We start from the raw sequence: 21,127 nt of genomic DNA on the forward strand, positions 1-21,127 counted from the left end.
TCTAGCAGATGCGGACTGACCTTGCCTTTCAAGTTTCATGCATGGCTGGATGGCTGTGACGAATCTCCTTCGGTACATTCACTATCGACTAAGCTTGAGCGCACGACGCCCTTACTGCCACCAAGCGCTTGGAGATAAAGAAGGGAACCAGCCTGATGTACCTCCGTCATCTTTCCTGGAAGAGCAAAGAGTATCAGCTCCAAGAGAGAGCATTTCAGCAAATTCTGTTGGCGAAGCGGAAGGCGACAGTCTCATCGTGAAGATATCCAAATAAACAGCACTGTGAGCAGTCCAAGAGAGATACAATTGTTCCCCTGCTCAAGAGAAGATTTGCTGGAAACAGAGTCGACATATGTTTATCTTGTATCCAGGCTGATGGAATGCCGTGGGGGGGTGTAGGAGTGGTGCGGAAGGGATGAGGAAGCTTCATTGGAAGGGTCGATCCTGTTATGTTGATCTGAAAACGATATCTGTCCTATGGAGGTGTGAATCATATTTTGTCAGTACATTCAGTCTTTTAGAACCACTTCTTCAGGCCAAAGAAGCCTTCAGCGGCCTTTTCATGATGTCCGAAAATGTTCGCTGTAAGCCATGGGGAAGTGTCACATCCGGGTTTGTGTGCCAAATAGCAGAAGGGTCCAGTAATTTGCAGCCTCTTTCAGCATGTCTCACCTATGTGGCGGGTCTGTCGGGTTCAATCACAGCTGAACCCGAAGGTTAAAGGGTTGGAGGCTGCGCCATCCACAACCACAGAGGACAGTGCTGACCTTCCAGAAATCCTTGGCAGATACAGGGGGGTCCAACCACCTCACGAGCAGCTCGGTGTATTTCCTCCGTGTCAAGTGCCAATGTCATCAATAGTCTGGACGACATTGGAAACGTTATTCATTGCGGAAATATGAGAACCTGACACAGAGAAGCGAGGTTCCATGTTGATGGCTGAACGGGTTTCTCTGCCCTTCCCCCACTCGAGGAAATTTCAGTCCGAGGTTGGGATTCAACAATCATGGCCCATGCGGTACGAAATATCCCGCTGTGAAGACAGCACGGCCCTTCGCCGTCTCCTATCCATACGGGAAGTTGCCATCGTATCGTCAGCTGAGCCATAATCATTGGTCCTCCGCCAGATCTGAGGTGGCCACTAGTTGGCTCTAGGACTGAACAAATCCGCCAATTCTCGGGTGCATAGAGATCGGGGCACGAGCACAATCACCAAATTCAGAGTCCAACCCCAACCTAATCTCACCCACCGAATACGCTGTCAAGGCGTGTGTTCGGGGCTCTGAACGTCAAAAGGCAGCCACGATCAGTCCAGATCGAATCAGCCTCGACAGACCATCTCCAAATCCTTCGACGCCTCCTATAGCGTATCCTACCTTCTCATCACCTTCATGCATGTGACAATCTTACTCAAGAGAATGAGAGAACATCACCATCGTCAAAGATCCAAAGACTAGAGCGGTCGACTGTGGATGGAAACACACAGGACAGGGAATCAACTTGTGATTTTGCAGGTCAGGTCATACCGTACTGTTAGCAGAGAGATCGATGTTTGTTTGCCAGACTCTCCGACTGATTGACCACCAACACCAATACTCCGACCATGATCGGCATCGTTCATCGTCATCATCATTGCCTCGCAATTTGATGATCGCACTATCTCCGATACCCGTGTAGCCTCCAAGCTTGACCGCCCTCGTGGGTTGGTTCCTTGTACCTTTACAGAAATCGAGGGTCCAATGACATACACTACACGGCGCCTCGTCCAAATCTTGCAAAACCTCGGTACACCCCTTCCCACGGGGCTAGTGCCCATTATTGGCGGGTTATCTATATCACACCATTGACTTCGCCTTTACCCAAGTTAACAGGAACGATGAATTTCGGGTTGAGGCTAGTCATGATGAGAGCTCGATACCCTTGGGAGATTCTCTCGTATACGTCTCCAACGAGGCCGATGGGTCGTATGCTTGGTGCTGTTATCATAGTGATACCTTCTGCAATGTGTCGTGAGCAACCCCCCATCATATTTGGCGTCAGCTCTAAGCCTTACGAGACATCCATTGTTGGGAATTGGTCCGGTCTCGGGGTCCACCGAAAAGTGTAAAAATGGGCCGGGATGAGCGAAGAAGGTCAAATTCGGAGGGCCCCGCGGAACACTCCCACATGTTCTTCCCGTCTTTGTGCAATTGTACAGACAGATGTGGTCTTCATCCTGGAGCATAATGTAACATTTCGTCAGGTCATCCACGAAAGGAGTAAAGACGCCGTTGACCGAGACGGATGCGATTTCGCAATGAACCATGCAAATTGGACGGGGGAGAATCCGGAAGTTGCAAGCAATGACCCTCCACCAACAGCCGAACTTGGCAGACTCTTAGGGGGGTTGGTGGAATATTTTGAGAGTGTGTGTGAGAAGTCAAGCGACGGAGCGGTCAATAACTGGTAATGCAGTTCGGAGTAATTCCAGGAAGCACACCAAGTGATGCAAACAAGATACGTATAACGAAACGGGCGGCTTTGTCGTTTACGTTTCTTCTTGGAGGTTCACTACTGGCCTCGTCTCTATCAAACTCAAAAAGCGTACATGCCTGAGACGGAGAGTTCAATCTACGTTGATGATTCGAGTAACACCAGCTAATCACGAGCTTTCATCTGACGGGGCTCTTTGATCTCGTCAATGTCCGACCAGGGTTGTTCTAAACTTGTTCCATCCATCCCACGAATAGCGTTCGCCTGTGGCTCTGCATCATGATCACCAATGGCCCTTAAGCGTACTCTACCGGTTCGCTCCTCATGTTCTTAACTACATCTTGATGTTCCGATCATGATCGAACTTCTAGTGGCATCGCGTATGAACGACAGCTCTTCAAGCGATCACTGGAACAGCAGAAGATGAAGGAGGAGCCACAGTTTTAGATCCGGGCCCAGGTGAGATTATGAGATTTGCTCTTGCCTCCTACATTCGTCACGGTCTGACGACGGAGGTGATTTCGCATCTAAGATCCGACTGTCCGACCCACGTTATACTTCGAGAAAGCCATGGGCTTCTTTCCACGCGGCGCCACAAATCTCCAATCTCCAGGACTCGAGAATCCTGACACTGACTTCTCCTGATTAGGAAGGATCTGGGTCAAAAGGGACTGTTGCTCCATAGGCGTTGATGGAGCTGAGGGCAGCAATAATGGTCCCCGAACAAGGCCGGCTGCAGCACGCCTTTTGATCCGGGCCTTGAGCGCGCCAAAGCCTGGCAGGTTGACAAGAGTGGGTGGGTGCCATGACAGACATGGAACCTTGTCAGGGTCACACTCGAGGCTTATCATTGGCGAGTTGGCCTGTTGACGGAGAAGCCCAAGAAGGTTTACCGACGAGCCACTGGACAACTTTGTCGCATTAGGGTCCATGGATGGAGAAGGCAAGGTGTTTGGGCTAAGTTTTCGCAAGTTGACCAAAGTTGGGTTCCGATCACCTCCTTTGGGAGGCTTCGGGTAGAATACCTTCCTGGTCAGACAACCTGACCTCCATTCCTACGAGTGCATTTTTGCAATCATGGATGAGCAATACAGAAATGAGCAAACAGGCAAACAAATGTCTTTGAAATCCAGCGGCAAATCTGAGGGTTTTTGCTATGGCGCTAACCAATGCGGTTCCAAAGAATCTTTGCTGGCCGACATCCGGCCTCAGCCTGCCACCCTCTTCAACGTCGAAGCTGGCTAATGGCAGGAGGGACTAGTGCGCACAATGACTCGGCGAGGCCATGGCTTTTCTAGCCAGTCGCTCCCTTTTTCCCGGATTTACTTTCATTTGTTACTCCTTCTGCTTCCGCTCTTCCTGTGAGATGTCTCTCCAAGAGCTTACTGATAGACTCCTTGATCGGCAACGCTCGGTGATGTAGAGGCTTGCTCGTTAGCAGCTGGAGATTCCCAAGCGGCTCTGCACCGGATTCCAAGCAAGAAGGTGTGCGGAATGGAATGGTTTGGAGGGGGGAGATGAGAGGAGTCACCGTCTTGGAGCCCGTGGTCGTTTTTGATCTAGCGGAATAAGTTGGAGGTGGTGGTCAATTCATCAACCCGTATATTTCTCTTCCTGTAGATGTACCATGTAATGGTGGTGGCCGAGGTACCTTATGGGACGACTTGGACCGTGGGAACACGGGAGGTGGCAGCAGAGTGGAAAGGCGGGTACCCACAGTCTCGAAGGAAGGACCCCGGCTGGGTTGCAGTATACGGGCGCTCAGTGCTCAACGCTGGGCCTGCAAGTTAGTTGCTCGGTGCCGCTACCGCCAACTCAACCGTCACGGTACGAGGTCTCTTAGTCGTAGCTCTTCACTGCACAGCACCGCGCTGCACTGGCTTACTAGGCGGACTCGGCTCGACCACTCACTACTATACCTTCTTCCATCATCCACCCGTCATTCTCCATTGTCCTGCTCGATATCCTCGCATTCTGTTCACTTGTCAATACGATTCTCGACGGGAGTATTCCACCATTGGATAAACAGCCTTATCCTCCATACGTATCTTCGCCTCAACGTCGCTCATTACCGCCTACGGCCCTCATCTCTCACCGTGCCTCATAACGGTCCGACGCCGGTTTCATAACGTCACAGCCTGCTATCAGCGACATCAACCGGGAACCTTCCTCTCTCCTCCACAACGATTCTCCAGAAAGTCTATGTTTGAATACGAAGAAAGTCCTCCGCCACTACATCACTCGCCTTCTCCGAGTGATCGGTCGCATTTCACCTCTCGAGATACGACCCCGGTGACCCCCGTCGGCAACGGGCCATCATTTGGAAAGAAGACAGAGAAGGACTTTCTACCCTGGTTCAGGAAACCCATCGACGTTGGACGCACAACTACAAGACTCTGCTTAGATACTTCGCTTCTCGAGCCCGACTTCGACGATAATACTTTCCCAACCTTTGGCGCCCCGCCGCCGGTTCGGGGAATGGCGAGCGTAGCCAATCCACTCGATATTTCCGTGAGACAAACCTCAACTTCTCCTCGTGGTAATCAGCCCTCGAACTTGACTTCCGCGTTACAACGAAGTGATAGCGAAGAGAAACGAATGATGGCCAACCAAGCCCCAGAAACTACTCTCACCCGCCCGATCCCCCAGATGCCTTCAAATGTGTCCGATGATTTCACGAGATTTGAACATGGCGCCCGACCGATTTCAATGAAAGGCATGGCGAATGACAAGGCCAGACGCGAGAGTATAGCGCAGAGCCTGGGCACCGGTATGAGCTGGGGAGGAATATCAGCCGGGAGCTGGATCAGAGACGAGTAAGCGCCCCCCTCTTCCTTTCTACCCTACTCCGACTATCTTGTTTCTAAATATTTACGACTGGACAGTATGATGATGTCCGGAACCTCGCCCTTCACCTTCAATTCTCCATCCTTTCACTCGTCTTCCTATCTTCCTAAACTTGAGGCCAATTTCATGAAGGATTTCTCTTGCTGTGGCCTCACATTGCCTACTCTACATGACCTGCTACAGCATTACGAAGAAGCACACGCACAGAAGGATTCAGTACAAACGGATGGAAATCAACAGGCGGTTCCTGACAGCCGAGCGGCAATGGCAGCTACAACGGCAGCTCAGGTTCAACAGGAGGCCCAACACCGGAGCCAACAACAACAACTCTCCCAGAATGCTCCCGGCCGGCCATTTGGAGCACAACAAACGACAACCCAGAATATGCCACGTCAATCGGGTTTCTCCAGCACCTTGCAGACCATTCCCGATATGGACACTGTCGAGGATATGGAAATGGATGATATTGACGGTGCCGATGAGACCACACCACCCTCCAATATGTACAGTCAAAACCAATCCCAGACATCCCCACAGACCTCCTTTACCGCTCCTGCACCACCCCAAATTCCACAACTCAACACGACGATGATGCAGGGACACCAGGCATATCGACAATCCACACCGAATACTCCGGTGGCCCCCGGTCGGACTTCTGCGCCTTTCCAGGGGAATAACGCCTCGTCGACGCTCATGGCAAATCCCATGCAACAATTCCAAGATCTTCAAAGTGCATATCGCGGCACCCCAGATTCATCAGCACCCGGAACCCCCGGTGAGCTGGAAGACGGTCTCATGAGTGGGATGGACGATATGTCTATGCAAAACAATCCCCTTTTCAACGGCGGTCAAAATGGGTTTGGTGGCTTTGGTTTCGGCATGAACAACGACATGATTGATCTGTGTATTGATGAGCCAGCGAAACGACTATTCTCACCTGGTACCCAGAGCATGAACCAGGGTCAAGGACAGCAGATGACGCAGAACCGGCTCGGGTCTGGTCAATATGGGCCTAATAGCGAAATTGCACGGACCATCCGTGAACGACAAGCCGCTGCCGGATTGCCCGACACGACAACCAACATTCTTCCACACGAGGAACCCAAACCGTTCCGTTGTCCCGTGATTGGCTGTGAGAAAGCTTACAAGAATCAAAATGGTCTGAAGTACCACAAATCGGTAAGGAATTTCATCCTCCGTCTGTTTTGATCGTCATTGCCTAACCGTGAGTCAGCATGGACACAATAATCAACGGCTTCATGAAAATGGAGACGGTACGTTTTCCATTGTCGATCCCGACACGCAAGCACCCTATCCTGGAACAATGGGAATGGAGAAAGAAAAACCTTACAAGTGTGATGTTTGTCAGAAACGTTATAAGAACTTGAACGGTCTCAAATATCACAAGTCGCACTCACCTCCTTGCAATCCCGAACTACAGCTTAATGCGAACAAGAGCCTATCGTTAGATATACCAAACTTGATGGCAGGCCAAAATCCAGGGAACATCGGAGCCGGTCTCTCGGGCGATCTCAGCATGATGTAAAGACGATACCCAGACATATTCTTTAAAAGGAATGATCATTACAATTCGACACTTCGAACAGCGTGGCTGTCATCTCGAAGAGATTGCTTTTTATTAAAGTTTTTTATTAAATTTTTTTTTCCCCCTTCGTTCACGATGTGAGACGGCCGACTATCGGAGGGAAAGGGGAATGTTCACCAACGGGCTCACACGGGTTTCTTCGAGATCAAGATTATTGTGGTGGACAGTGTTTCTCAAAATCAACTTTCTATTCAATGCCATGGTCAAGGTTTGGGATCGATATCAACAAATCGGCAGAACTGTCGTTGGGCAACCATGCTCAATCAAAAGTTTGGTCACCAACACAAGCCAATGGTCATGGAACTTTTATTGCTTGAAATTTTTTTTTACCCAAAAGTTGTAACTTGCGTCGGTTTATATACAGATCGCTGGGATAAGGAAGGAGAGCATGGGATATCGATGCTCAATTCGGTTCTACTCAACTTGACCGCGGCGTTAATACGGGGGGCTTGGCTGAACCGTCAGGGCGGAAAATCTTCACCAAAGTTGCTGGTTCTCCTGGAGGAGCGAAGGAACGAAGGAGAGGGATATTTGTACAAGCCTCGAGTGCAGCGATTTCCTTTTTCCTGGGATGGTGTTCTTCAGCAAATGCTGCTCATACGTTGTGATTCTCGGTCTGATTACGTACGACAACGATCAAGAGGGGGAGAGTTTGCTTGCGATAGCGATAGACCTGGAAGAAACGTGGGGAGGACGATATTTCCTCCGGGGTTTGGATATCTGGACCTGCGATTATTTGGATTAGGCTTGCACTTCACCGCGCAAGAGCTAGCAGTGTAGGCCCGAATAGAATCAATGTTTGTGGTGAGAATGTTTTTTCCCTCTTTTCAGAAGCGTGAACCAATTTGATCTTCGATTTGGGAGATCACTCGGTGGTTATGATCGATTCGACGTTTTGTTCCGACTTAGTTTAGGATCTGTAACAAAAATCACAGCAGGAAACCCCCACATGTAAGATGCTTGATGCGAATCTTGCCTCATGCTTGTAGTCTGGAACCTCTAGAGGCCTTGTTGAAGAAAGATCAGCCGATAACTTCTGCCAATGGGCAAGTTTATGAGACAAAGGCACGGAACACTCGGTCGAGGTATCTCCGGGAGAGGGAAGTCTTTGAAGGTTCGCGGACCTTTTGGTCCATCGCGACAAGGGGCACGGGGCACGGGGCACGAGTCGTACTCCCTTCAGGCGCATGATACCGTGGTATATTGTTCATTGTTGGTGGGGGCAGAAGAGTTTGGCAAGGTTTCAGGCTGAGAGGCTGAATGGTTGGCCTGGACGTGGTTCCGAGTGAAAGAGGGAGCATCAGCATGAGGGTGAGGAGAATAACTCGAGAGAGTTGTCGGTCGTCGCAGAAATAAATGCCCATCAAATTGACGGCTAAGTGATGGAACAGGGGAGATTGATCCGCGAACTAAGCGTATGTCCTATGTTCCAGTTGAGGGAATGAGGTGGAGGCGCAGCTGGACAGCGGATGCCCATGTTGACGCGTATCTTTCAGACAAGTAAAAGATCTCTTAACCCACGGAGTAACTCAGATGACTGAACTGCCACTTATCCCTCGTGCCGCTCCATCAGCCGTCTGACAGTGGCACTTGGGTCCATTCTTGTTCATTGACCACTGATCTGATGCCCCTGGCTGGTTTCTTCCATTCCCCATCATCCTTGCGTACACGCTCAGAAGTTCTGCTCCGTACTTTGTTTCCAGATCTCAAAATTCCCTCCTCCTCGAACCACTCCAACCAACCATACATCCATTTCTTCGTCTCGCGCACGCAGAAATTCGACTTTTGCCCTTCCTTTTCTGGAATTGTCACTCGTTGTCCACAATTGAGGCCCCAAAGTTCTCACGCCGATCCTTTTCCAGCAAAATCCCATCACCCCCCCACCGCACATCAGCTCCCCGGAGTCCGGACACCATTTTCCCAGCTCGCAGTCGATTACCTCGAAAACCGTACACTTTGGCAGCGACGAGCGAATGCAGAATTCGGCGCATTAAACAGCTTTACCTCTGACCGAAACTCTCCCCAAACCCCTCTACACTCTGTGACGGCCGTTTGTTTGCGAAACATCTCGTTGTCTTTTTGCTTCATACGAAACGGGGCACGCCAATCCGCCCCTCGGCTACGCGCACAATGTTCAGCATGCTCCAAGATAAATACATTGGCCTGGCGCTGGCCGTGACCTCGACTCTGGCCATTGGCACCAGCTTTGTGATTACGAAAAAAGGCCTGAATGATGCGGCGGACAAACATGGATTTGAAGGGGAAGGATTCGCATATCTGAAAACGCCTCTATGGTGGGCGGGGATTGCCTCGTTAATTGTCGGTGAAGTGGCCAACTTTGCGGCATATGCTTTTGCACCCGCGATTCTGGTCACCCCGTTGGGAGCACTCAGTGTGCTTATTGGAGCTGTCTTGGGCGCATATTTCCTAAATGAAGAGTTGGGGGTGTTGGGAAAATTGGGCTGTGCCATCTGTCTCCTGGGGTCGGTGATTATAGTATTACACGCGCCTCCGGACCAGGAAATTGAGACGGTGGATCAAATTCTGGGTTATGCCATAAAACCAGGTAGGATGCGCGCTTTTGAAACTCCTTTGACACTCTACGGGACCGGAAACTAACTTGTATGGCGTAGCCTTTATAATCTATTGTTTAGCGGCCATCGTGTTTTCGACAGTCATGATATACAAAGTGGCACCTGTGTACGGCAAGAAGAGCCCTTTGATTTTTATCTCGATTTGTTCCACGGTCGGGTCGATATCTGTCATGTCGGTCAAGGCGTTTGGTATTGCGTTGAAGTTGACCTTTGCCGGGAACAATCAATTCACCCACCCATCCACATACGTCTTTATGGTTGTCACCATAGTCTGCATTTTGACGCAGATGAATTATTTCAACAAAGCTCTCAGCCAATTCTCGACATCTATTGTCAACCCCTTGTACTATGTTACCTTCACCACCGCCACCCTATGCGCCTCATTTATTCTCTTCCAAGGCTTCAACACCACCGACGCCGTCAACACCATCTCTCTCCTTTGTGGATTCCTGGTCATTTTTTCGGGAGTGTACCTTCTCAATCTGTCTCGAGGCGACCCAGACGGTCATCGATTATTGAACGGGAAGATTCCAGACGAAGATGGCATCCCCACCGACCCGCTGGCGGGATTGCAGACACGAAGAAGCATGCAGGCAAGGAGGAGTTTGGATCCTCACCGGCGGAGTAGCAGTCTTACATTCAGTCCAGGAGGACTACGAAATGTGAGTGGAGAAAGTGCGGGACTGATGCACAACTACGATGTGGAGCACAATGCTTTTGGATTGTCAAACCTAGTGGAAGATCCAGAAGAGGTGGAAGGAAGTGGAAGTTCAAGTCGAAACAGAAGCAGAAGCCCTGGCGGCGAACCTGTGACAAGGATGTATGAGAGGCCTTCTCAGAAGAGCCTGAATCGATAACACGATTCCAAATGGAGGATGGTTGGGATTTCTGAGTGTTTTCTTGTAATGATATCCATGCATAGGTACGGTTTCAAGCGATGAACAAACACAGCATTTACGTGGCCCTGGGAAGAGGGACCGGTATGGGTCGGGATTCGGTTTGGAGACAAAGAGGCCTTTTCAAAGACACATCGATATGGGAGCGAAGAATCAAAGTGCTGAATTATTTGACTTGAGGAATTCGAGGTAGGACATGACAGCGAAGATGTATCATTTGAAGTATACACACGGAGTGAGATATCGGACATCAGGACTCCTCCGGCTAGTCTTGATGGTCCACCGTAACTCGCCTGTTGAGCTTGTATATAAAAAGGGACCACCCTGGCGAAGCTGTCTCATTAGCTCATACCTCTCTTTCCTCGTATCAACCCTTCCCCCCTCTCTCGCTTCGAAAAGAACAAAGTGAACCAGAACCATCAACAGCAGTTATATAATTCCCATTCCTGGCGCGGGATCGCTTGGATAGACCTTTGCCCAGTAACAGATAAGTTCTAGGCCCGATGTGGCCTTTCCTCTGTGATGCTACTGCCTGCCAAATCCTTCGATGACTGCCACCCGCTCACTTGATGAGAAAGACTATGACCGGCAACGAGCTAGGTCTCGTGCCCACGCCGTGTCGGTGGCACATCACACTCGACGGATCGCCATAATACCGTCAGCAGCGAGAAAGAAACGACCCCCGGCCGACCAACGCACCCACAACAACCACAATCTGGACCAATTTCATCATATCCTTCGTCCAAAACGGAGCACTTATTCTCGATCAATGGCTATCTGTCAGAAAATTCCCAGGTCACACCGTCGAAGGCGTTCCAGACCAAATGCAATGGATAGGGATGAAATTGATACTCCCACACGCTGCACCGATCTTCACAATTTTCCATGTGGATAGCTTCTCGGAGCGAGCCTGTAAGGGGCTAGCCCCCTCGAAATTGATGAAACAAGAGAATTAACGTGAACGTCGACCAGTATGTTTCAAGTTCCGGTCCCCAGAGTGAGGGTACGCAATACTGCATACCGGTTCTTTTGCCTCGAGTTCTATCGGGCGTGGAAAGCTTAGTCTGATTATCGGTTTCGACGAAAATTTCTGCAACATGATGGATCTGTATTGGCTCGTCTCAAAAAGGATTTGGCCTTGGGCAGAGACAACATGGTCATTGTGATGAATACAATCTTTCTCCTGGGTTTTTCTTGCTCTCAGACATCTTCCTGACGCACACGATTCAATCAGAAACCGATATCTGAAGAATTTTCCCGGTGATCTTCAAGAGAGCACCGTGCACCGCAAAATTCTGAAGGTTTTGTTTGATTCTTTGGGTCAAATCGATCAAGCAGAATTTGACCGGAGATATTGCAGTATGCCTCAGCCCTTTGATCTTGACTGGATTTGTTTTGAATCCTAACGTATGGTAGATTCAACTGTTGGACGGATCTCCTCACTGGTCAACCAATTTTTTGCTGAATTCATTCTGGACCGTTCAAGCCTAGAAAGCGTGCCAAATACTCACCAATCCAGTGTCGATTATGACGGACTACGCCTCCGCTGACACCGTTCCTTACGGACTTCCAAAGATGAATCACGACCGGTTTAGATATCAAAAGGACACTCCGCGACTGATTGGTTGATTGTCCCACGCCTGCCAGTACGGCCAGGATGCTTGCCCGAGGTTGAGAAGAGATTCCCAGGTTTGTTGACGGGTTGTCACCCTTGAACTGTGACAGAACCGAGCTTCGAAAACGCCTGGTATTGGCTCCGATTTGCTATGCTCATATGAGGTTGATTTCGAACGCTATTTCATCGCTGCCCAGTCTTCCCATGCTATAGCAAAAGTCAAGCTCACACTGGACGTGTGCCTGGTGACCACAACCTGTACCGCAACTGCTGAGAGCATGGTGTGGAGATGGATGGTCTTGATCGACTCGTATCGAAGTGAGGGAACAGGACTCGCCAAAGAAGGAATGTCATGCTTGGAGACCAGAGTCCTTTTAATACAATCATGCTAGGCAGTGGTTTTGTGGTGGAAGCCTCTGCAGCATCAATCAGCATAGGAGATACTTCAGTAAATGCTCCAGCCTGGCGCTGGCAGAAATGAAGCCTCAGTGACGCCATTTTTTTGAGACCACCGCATTTTCATTGGACGGGCACAGGACGGCGGCAGGCGCCTCTTCCAAGAAGGCGGGTGATTTTTATTTGAGGTTGAGTTCAACTTGGCCAGCAGGCAACTTTCAATCCACCACCACCACCTCCTCCTCAAATTGCCTTCTTTCAGGTTTCTTATTGCTCTATGTTGTATTCCCGACGATATCCGCCATTAAAATCGCCTTCTAAGCACTTCTGACCATAGAGATAAGGCCCACCTATTCTGGAAAACCCAGGCCTTGCGGCCAGGCGAAGCCTCACCCGACATGGCATCACACCCCTCCAATTTATCTCCCACCAGTATGCGTGCTGTACAGCCTTCACCGCGCACAGGAGCTCAAAAAGGTACGCCTTCCAGTCCCCCTGCATATTCCATGACAAACGAAATATCTCACCTTGCGTGGTCCTTGGGTTCTAAATGTGGTGGCAATCCTGCCACACTTCTGGGTCGTCTGTCGCTGGTTTTTCTTTTGCTGCATAACTTAGTTACACTGGGCCGATAAAGCAAATACATGTGCATCAGCGGTCAGAAATTCGCAACTATCGGTCACGCGACACTGACTCTTGATCGAATGTGCCTGGATGGCATCCTGCTTTTACACGATCCACAATCCATGTGCTTGGGCCATCGGCCGTTTGCCTTCCTTTTCTTGACATTGTACCTGAACTAATTCTCTCTCTTTTCTTTCTTCAACAACAGGGGTGACCATCTTCGACGAGCCTGAACATATCGAACCTGTCCGCATCACCGACTACGATACCGGTACTTCCCCTTCGCTCGTCGCCTCTCACAGTCCGAGACTTCATCGTGCAAGTATTTCTGGCAAGAAAATGACCGGTCGTCCGGCTTTGCCTCATTCCAACTCTCTCACCTCCACCACCAACCCTATGTCCTATCTCAGTCTTGACAATAACCCGGAGTCCGGCGAGACGACGTCAGAGAGCAAGACCCCGAATCTACAAGCTATGCTCTCTCAAGTCGTTGAATGGCTGCAGGACGAGAAAACAAAGCAACAGAGACGAAGGCACCGCCGACATCGTCATCACCCTCATCATGCCCCAATACCAGTCGAGCAGTCAGACGAGAGCTCGTCGAAAGCGTATGACAGTGCCGTCGAGAATGAGCCCGATCTCTCTCTTGAGAAACTCGAAAACATCCTTTCTGGGTTTACCTCGTCTCCGTTACAGTCACTTCATCGGCTAGCCCATAAATCTTCCACCTCACTTAGCAGAAAGGGATCCATCGCCAAGAAATATAAACGAGGCTCGATCGTGCCCCAATCCTCCGATACCGAGTTCTTTGGCGATGAGATATTGGTGCCTAATGTCGAAGCATACCTGGACAATTCCAAGACCATGGCCTTCACCGGTGGCTCTGCAGACACCGACACTAGCGACAGTGCCAAGAGGAGAGACTACGAGCACTGGGTTACGTTCAAAAAGGATATTGTGCGTTTGACGCATACGTTAAAGCTCAAAGGCTGGCGTCGTATTCCCATCGATCGGGCAAGCGACATCGACGTCGCTCGTCTAAGCGGAGCCCTCACCAACGCCGTCTATGTGGTCCGCCCTCCCCAAGATATGTCGAAATACGACAACTTCCACGCGGGTACCGACTCCTCCGCTCCTCCCGTCCCAGTCTCCAAACGGCGTCCCATGCAGCTACTCCTTCGCATCTACGGGCCACAAGCCGAACATCTCATTGACCGAGATTCCGAACTTGGCATCCTCCGCCGCCTGGCCCGCAAACGCATCGGTCCTCGTCTCTTGGGCTCATTTGAAAACGGCCGTTTCGAGGAATTCTTGCACGCAAAGACCCTCACGGCCGACGATCTCCGCGTTCCCGAAACGTCGAAGCAAATCGCGAAACGAATGCGAGAGCTCCACGATGGGATGGAACTGTTGGAGTCCGAACTCGCCGCCGGTCCCGCGGTCTTCATCAACTGGGACAAATGGGTCGATCGATGCGAGAAGGTCGTCACCTGGCTCGACGAGCAAGTCCACCAAGCCGAGACAGAGTCAAAGGGAGACAACGCTCGCCGCGCGCCGCCCGTCAATCCACGGTACATCCGACGCGGATTGATCTGCGGCGTGGAATGGCCCATTTTCCGCCGAGCATACGAAGCATATCGACAGCGCCTGATCGGACAATACGGCGGAATGAAAGGACTCCGCCAGAAACTCATCTTCGCGCACAATGATACACAATACGGTAATCTCATGCGTCTCCAACCGTCTGGCGAGTCACCTCTACTTCAACCGTCAAACCAGCACAAACAACTCGTCGTTATTGACTTCGAGTACGCGTCTCAAAATACCGTCGGCCTCGAATTCGCGAATCATTTCACCGAGTGGTGCTATAATTACCATCATCCAGAATTGAGCTTTGCCTGCGACACGCGCCGCTATCCAAGCCAGAGCGAACAGTACCGCTTCGTCCGCAGCTACGTCATGCATCGCCCTCAGTACAACCCGGCCGCGAGCGCGACGCCGAAGATGGAAGGAAGAGAAAAGACGAATATCAGTGATTTCATGCTCGATGCGCGTGCACCGGGTGGAGGCAGTCAGACTGGGTCAGGGTTCGTGAATCCTTGGGGCGACGGGATCGATTACGACAAAGAAGAGCGAGAACGCGAGAAGAAGCAAGAAGAGCAAATCCAGGAGTTGCTTAGTGAAACTAGACTGTGGAGGCTCGCGAACTCGGCGCAGTGGGTGGCGTGGGGTATCATGCAGGCGAAGGTGCCGGAGTTGGATGAATTAGAGAAGAGAGAGCGAGCAGCAGCGAACAAGAAGAGTGGAGCGGGTACGCTGGTCGAGAAGGTCCAAGATATCGTTGGTGCCAACAAGACGCAGAAGAATCAGCCTCTTCATCCCATGTCCGACCCGTTGACGGAGGAGGAAAAGGTAATCCAAGAGCAAAGTCGTCGGGACGGACCCGAGGGTCAGCGGCAGGAAGAGGTACACCATAAAGATGATGAGGGTGCGCAGACGGAAGAGAAAGACCCGGCGTGTGCTCATCCAAGTGTCAATGGACATGGCACTGACCATGACGACAACCTCGTCAACGGCGATGGCAGCGGCAATGCGGAGATGAAGCACGCACAAGCAAACGCTTCCGAGGACGTGAAAGATGCAGATAAAGCTACAGATAACGAAAGCGCGGAAATCGTGGGCGAAGACGAATTCGATTACCTTGCCTATGCTCATGACCGCGCCATGTTCTTCTGGGGTGATTGCCTGACCATGGGCATCGTGAAGGAGGATGAGTTGCCTGAGAACCTGATGAAGAGGGTCAAGATTGTGCCTTTTTAATGCTCATTCAATGTCTTCTCCTTCTACCTCATACATCCGTGCAAGCATGCATGAATCGAAGGAGAGGAGGAACGAAACGAAACCAGACGTTCATCATGACGTGACATGGCGTGGCTTGGAATATAGTATTATTGGGCTGGCCCTGTCGGCGTGGAACAAGTCCATGGATACTGGGCATGAGGTTTAACGAGCGATGAGATACGACGTGGGTATGGAGTTCGTGTTGGAGTTGAGTTGGATGCTACTTTTATTCGATTTAACACGGATTGCGATTGGGGTTTATCTTTTTGATGCTGGGAATAGACAAGGGAAGGAAAGGATAAAGACACGATATTAGGATAGAAGGAGGAGGAGGAGCAGGAGCACAGCAAGGGCAGTGGAAAGGGATGGGAAGGGATTACATGTTGCAGGTTACCAGGTCCCCCAGTAGCAACGTACATGCTTAGCTTTGGCGACAACAGGTTATCAACATATATAAGTTTCCACATTTCAACAAATTCTACCCTGTCTTGGTACTCTGTCCTGTCTTTTATACTATTTACAACACTCGCATCCCGGAGCCAGGCACTTAAGGCATCATCTCTAGTAGAATTCAATGAAAAAAATTTTAAACCTTGATCTTTACACCAGTATAATCCAGTCCCAATGCAAGCCCCGTCAACACCAACGCATACAGCATCAAAATCCCCATCGCATCTATCGGCGACATATCCAACGTATTTACAGTCAAATTCACGAGGCCCGTCAAGAGGTTCGCGACCAAGAAAATAATCAGACCATTCGTATTGAATGTGCGGAGCACACGGGATGTGGCGTGGCGGACCATGTCTTTTCTCGTATCAGACTTTTCGTAGGAAAAAGATGGGCCGCAGTCTTCAATCAGGCCGAAGAGGAGGAGCTGTGCGTTATTGAAAGCGACGATCCATAATACATAGGGTAGGTTTGCGAGGCGCCGCGAGACGTTGAGGTTGAACATGTACAAGCTTGTCGAAAGCCAGTAGAGGCCGGAGTAAAGAAGGGAATGGGTCAGGAGACTGAGCAATATGAGTTGGCGTTCGCGCCGCGTGAGGCTGAGGCTGTTGTTGGCGTCCCAGATTTTGTGCTTGGAGGCTGTTTTCTTTTTGAAGAAGAACACAGGGTCGGAGACGGGTTCATTGAATCGGACAATCCGCCCTCCGGTGCCGCGGCCGGCGAGGTAGATGGCTAGGTATCCGATGAAAGAGAAAATGCCTTCGCGGTTCATGGATAGGAGGTCCGGGCCCCGAGGGGAGATGAGGATGTATTCGAGGAGAGTAGTGTGGGTAAGGAGGAGTTCGTAGGCAAGTGCGAGGACTAGCGCGAGGATGTCGTAGGACTTGAAGATGTGGTGGGTGATCAGGTCGGAGAGCTCGACGAAGGGCGGAAGTAGAGCGAGTGTGAAGAAGAAGTTCCAGTGCACGCCGTATTCGGTGACATGTTCGGCGTAGTCGAGGCCTTTGACAGACCAGAGGCGGATAAAACCCAAAATGAAAAGGGGGGTGGAGTGGCGGAGGACTTGGAGGAAACGGGCTGTGAAGCTGCTTGAACGGGTGGTTGAGGACTTGACCAGTGTCCGAGCAGAGACGACGCCGGCGGAGAAGACGAATGAGCCCACGCCCAGGTCCATAAGGGAGGTTCCCCAGGTTTCAACTTTGGCGAAACGGCGTGGGAAGATGGGGAAATCGACGGCAAGAATGGCAAGACAGGTCGCGATGAGCATGGAGCCACGATAGTGGGTGAGAAACGGTCGGACGGGCAGATGGGGGGGATCATTGTTTGAGGAAGGAGTGAGTTTTTTCGTTCGTTGTTGATGTTGCTGTTGTTGTTTGGACTTTGTCGCAGAACCATTATTAGAAGGTATAGACGGGGCATGATGGCCGGTGTTCAGGAACAAGAGGAACAGTGCCGGCGTGGTGAGGAAAATGCTTAGAACCAATGGAGCAGAGGAGTATATTGTGATGGCGAAGAGAATGGCGCAGATGTTGAGTAAAAAATCCGCAATTCCGGCGATGAGAGTGTAAGGTGTGAAGAAAGATTGACGCTTCTGTAAGGCTGTCCAGAGAAGGACTGACGCCTGTCATCGGTGAACTCATGATCCGGTAGCAAAGGAGAAAATATGTCTCGACGTACCCCTGCGACAAGAGTGACGAGGTTGATCTCAATCAGAGAGCTTCCGGAGAGATGGGAGACGAAGGCCTCCTTGCGAGCTTTGTAGGCTGCTGCAGCAGAGGGAGCTTGCTCTGAAGACAGAGACATTTTGGGGGGGGGGAACAAAATTATGCTTCTTCTGCCATGATGTGATGTCGACAGTCACCAGTAGATCGATATGTGGCAATAGTGATAAATACGGAGTAGGTGGCAGGATGGGTGGGGTGTCTTACCTCCCAATCGGGCACCCATTTCTCGCCAAATTGGCTGCTCGTTTTAGAGTTTAGCACTAGCCGTAAATGGCAATTTTTTTTTTTTCGTGTTTCACACTAGAGCTAGTTGTACAGAAGTACGCATTCTGATTGGTCTACGCCACATACTAGATATACCAGCAAAATCAAAATGAAATTCATTCTCGCCGCTGGGCTTGTGTCAAGACGTTGTACAACTGGATCAGGATCCAGCACATTCCAACACGAGTGGTGTATGTGGTGTATGTTTTGCTTCACGTTCGCATCATTGAGATGTCACGTTGTGTTCCTCTTCCTCTAGCATTCATCACAATGTCCGACCACGACTGCAGTCATATCACATCCTGACATTCATGATAGATATGTCCCTTCTCTGGCTCTGGGCATCTTCGCTTACTCGATCATGGAAACCATCGGACATGTTTTTCAACTCCTGGCATCACAACAAAGTTCTTGCTCAGTTCCTTATTTTGTCGCTCAATACTTCTACACCGTCGTGGCCCCAGTCTTCTCTTCAGCTGCGCCATATACCAATATATCCGTCATGATGAATGTTGTCGGTCGGATATATGCACCACTGTCACCAAGACTGATATTGTGAATTTTCGTCTTTTGTGATGTCGTTGCAACCTTCATCCGAATCACAGGCGCGGCTCTCGTCGGTCGAGTGTATTCTCATCAGAAACGCCCCGACTCCAACGTTTTACTTGCTAGTCTGGTTTTTCAGGCGTTCGTATTTGCTGAGTTCATCCTTTGCTTGGCCTTGTTCATATACAAGGCAAGAATATTCATGCAGAAAGATCTCAAGATCTTCTCGGTGCGGTATGGGTGGCGTCTCTTGCAAGGTCTTTTTGGGTATCCGTCCACTTTTGACGTGTTTGTCAGTTGTTGGGAATTTCGTACCGATTGTCGTGGCAGTATATCTTCTCAAATACGGGCATCCTGGCCGATGGCTTGAAAATGGACTCTTCTTCCATCGTGGAGTCCTTCAGACGGGTGACTGAAGGAGTAATGTGTCGGGGTAGAATGACTCTTGCGCTTTGTTAAGAATGACCAAATATTGACTAGCCACTGCCCAGCGCGCAGACATAATATCCAACACTTTTCTCAGCTGATGATAGGCCTCGGCCATTTCCCTTGATCCCGATTCGTGAACAAGCCAAGCATAAGTTGCTGCGGCGGAATAAAAGCAATCGGCAACGAGGGGGCTGATCGCAGCGGGATTTGCGGTTATGGTCATTTGGAATAGGTGACTCAATTGAAGAACATCTGCTGCTGTCGATCTCAATCCTGCAATTGCGATGGCTTGCATTTCGGTTTCTTCCACCGTATGATCACCTCGATTCGATTCTGTACAGGTGAATGGATCGCATAGGTGAATCAGGGCACTGTAGCACAATGCCAGTGGTGTCCCATACCGCATTGGCCATCGCTGAACATCACTTGGCAATAAATTAGCCAAGGCTTGGAGCGTCCGATGAAGTTGAATGGCTTCGCTGAATCGCAAGGGAGCATCAAGCAGCCTGTCATTGAGCAAACGAATAAGCCTACCCAACAGATGGGTTGCTTGGCACGTTCGTGCAAAAGCTCCTGCTTTCACACTGGTGGGTGAAGAGACGTATAACGGTTCACTGGTTGTCATCTCTCCTCCATCCCACAATGCGTCATCTGCCGGGAGGACATCATTCCTGGCAGGATCATCCGTGGCCAATGGGTGACCACAAGTACCGAGATTCACATGTCTTGTCACCAGTCAGTTTGGATTCATATATCACTTGAGCAGCATACCGATCGAGAAGCATTGTTGCCCACCAAGTCCGTTTCATCTCTTCAATCTCGGCCCAAGCACCAATCTTTTTCTTGAGTGCTTGAGGGGCATGTCGTCGGTCATTGAGACCCAACGCATGTCCTAGCCGAGCACAATGTCCGGTAGTCAGATATGCAGCGGGATATATTGCATGGCCAATCTCATAAGCCGCAATCAAGATGCTTGCCTGCAATGTCTGCAGAGATATCAATCCGACGGATTCCGCCCTGGAGAAATGCCGCTTGGTGAGCGTGTAGAGTGGCGATCGGATTCCGGGGGAATCTCCTGAAGGCACTTGAATAATAAGCTTCATGGCAAGCAATAAGAGCGCCAGTTCAAGGGAGAGCTCGATTGACGGATTGCACAAGGTCAACTCCATGCGCTTTTTGGAAATAAATGGCAGCCAGGTGTGAATGTTGGCAAAATATCGATCCACGACATCCTGAATGTCGAGCATGGAAGTTCCCAGAGTGGCGAGAATCTCGGACGGAACAGCAAGTGCCGGTTTGGTAATAGTCATGTGGGCATCAGTGAAGACTTCAGCATCGAGGAAGAATGCTGCCGGGAATGTGGGACGGTTGTCATTTGCCAAACCAAAGTCGGTATTTGTTGTGTTGGGGCTTTTACCGATGGATCGCTTGGGTTCATTCCAAAACATATCAGAACGTCGACCTTCAAGACGGGCCTCCAAATCTGCAATTTTCTGTCTCATCATGGCAAAATCATCCGCGCTCGGGTGGGGATTGCTTTCCGAATAATCGCATGATCGAGACATTCGGCTGCAGAGTGAGCAGCTGGGAAGAGCTTTGTCGCATTTTCTCTTTTGTTTCCGACAGGCCACACAGGCTTGAGGTGCCTTAGGTTGATTAGGAGGACCTATGTCCATTGGGATGAAGACACTTTTAATCGGTCGGCGTGGAACCGAAGCATCGAGCTCTGCCGGGGAATTAAAAAGACACAGGCAAGAGACGACGTTGCCTGGGATATAAGTTGTGGTCTTTTTGCTTGATGGTGGTTTTGGATATGCAGCCTT

The 21,127-nt window shown here is 50.3% G+C and overlaps 5 protein-coding genes across 5 annotated transcripts; 3 read left to right on the plus strand and 2 right to left on the minus strand.

Annotated features, from left to right (window-relative positions):
• Positions 1-4,674: 4,674 nt before the first annotated feature.
• Z518_02572 (uncharacterized protein) lies at positions 4,675-6,865 on the plus strand (the record flags this gene model as incomplete). The annotated part of the gene is made up of 3 exons (XM_013419600.1): positions 4,675-5,288; positions 5,358-6,498; positions 6,554-6,865. The coding sequence occupies 3 exons, from the start codon at positions 4,675-4,677 to the stop codon at positions 6,863-6,865; spliced, it is 2,067 nt and encodes a 688-aa protein (XP_013275054.1).
• Positions 6,866-9,055: 2,190 nt separating this feature from the next.
• Positions 9,056-10,376, plus strand: Z518_02573 (uncharacterized protein; the record flags this gene model as incomplete). Its single annotated transcript, XM_013419601.1, has 2 exons — positions 9,056-9,491; positions 9,559-10,376. 2 exons carry the CDS (start codon positions 9,056-9,058, stop codon positions 10,374-10,376), a joined length of 1,254 nt encoding a protein of 417 aa, XP_013275055.1.
• Positions 10,377-13,389: 3,013 nt separating this feature from the next.
• On the plus strand, positions 13,390-15,870 carry Z518_02574 (uncharacterized protein; the record flags this gene model as incomplete). Its single annotated transcript, XM_013419602.1, has 1 exon — positions 13,390-15,870. The coding sequence occupies one exon, from the start codon at positions 13,390-13,392 to the stop codon at positions 15,868-15,870; it is 2,481 nt and encodes an 826-aa protein (XP_013275056.1).
• Positions 15,871-16,477: 607 nt separating this feature from the next.
• Positions 16,478-18,144, minus strand: Z518_02575 (uncharacterized protein; the record flags this gene model as incomplete). The annotated part of the gene is made up of 2 exons (XM_013419603.1): positions 16,478-17,962; positions 18,019-18,144. The coding sequence occupies 2 exons, from the start codon at positions 18,142-18,144 to the stop codon at positions 16,478-16,480; spliced, it is 1,611 nt and encodes a 536-aa protein (XP_013275057.1).
• Positions 18,145-19,275: 1,131 nt separating this feature from the next.
• On the minus strand, positions 19,276-20,980 carry Z518_02576 (uncharacterized protein; the record flags this gene model as incomplete). Its single annotated transcript, XM_013419604.1, has 2 exons — positions 19,276-20,029; positions 20,076-20,980. 2 exons carry the CDS (start codon positions 20,978-20,980, stop codon positions 19,276-19,278), a joined length of 1,659 nt encoding a protein of 552 aa, XP_013275058.1.
• Between the last annotated feature and the right edge of the window lie 147 nt (positions 20,981-21,127).

Source organism: Rhinocladiella mackenziei (assembly GCF_000835555.1).
Source record: "Rhinocladiella mackenziei CBS 650.93 unplaced genomic scaffold supercont1.2, whole genome shotgun sequence".
In the NCBI taxonomy this organism is placed as follows: domain Eukaryota; kingdom Fungi; phylum Ascomycota; class Eurotiomycetes; order Chaetothyriales; family Herpotrichiellaceae; genus Rhinocladiella; species Rhinocladiella mackenziei.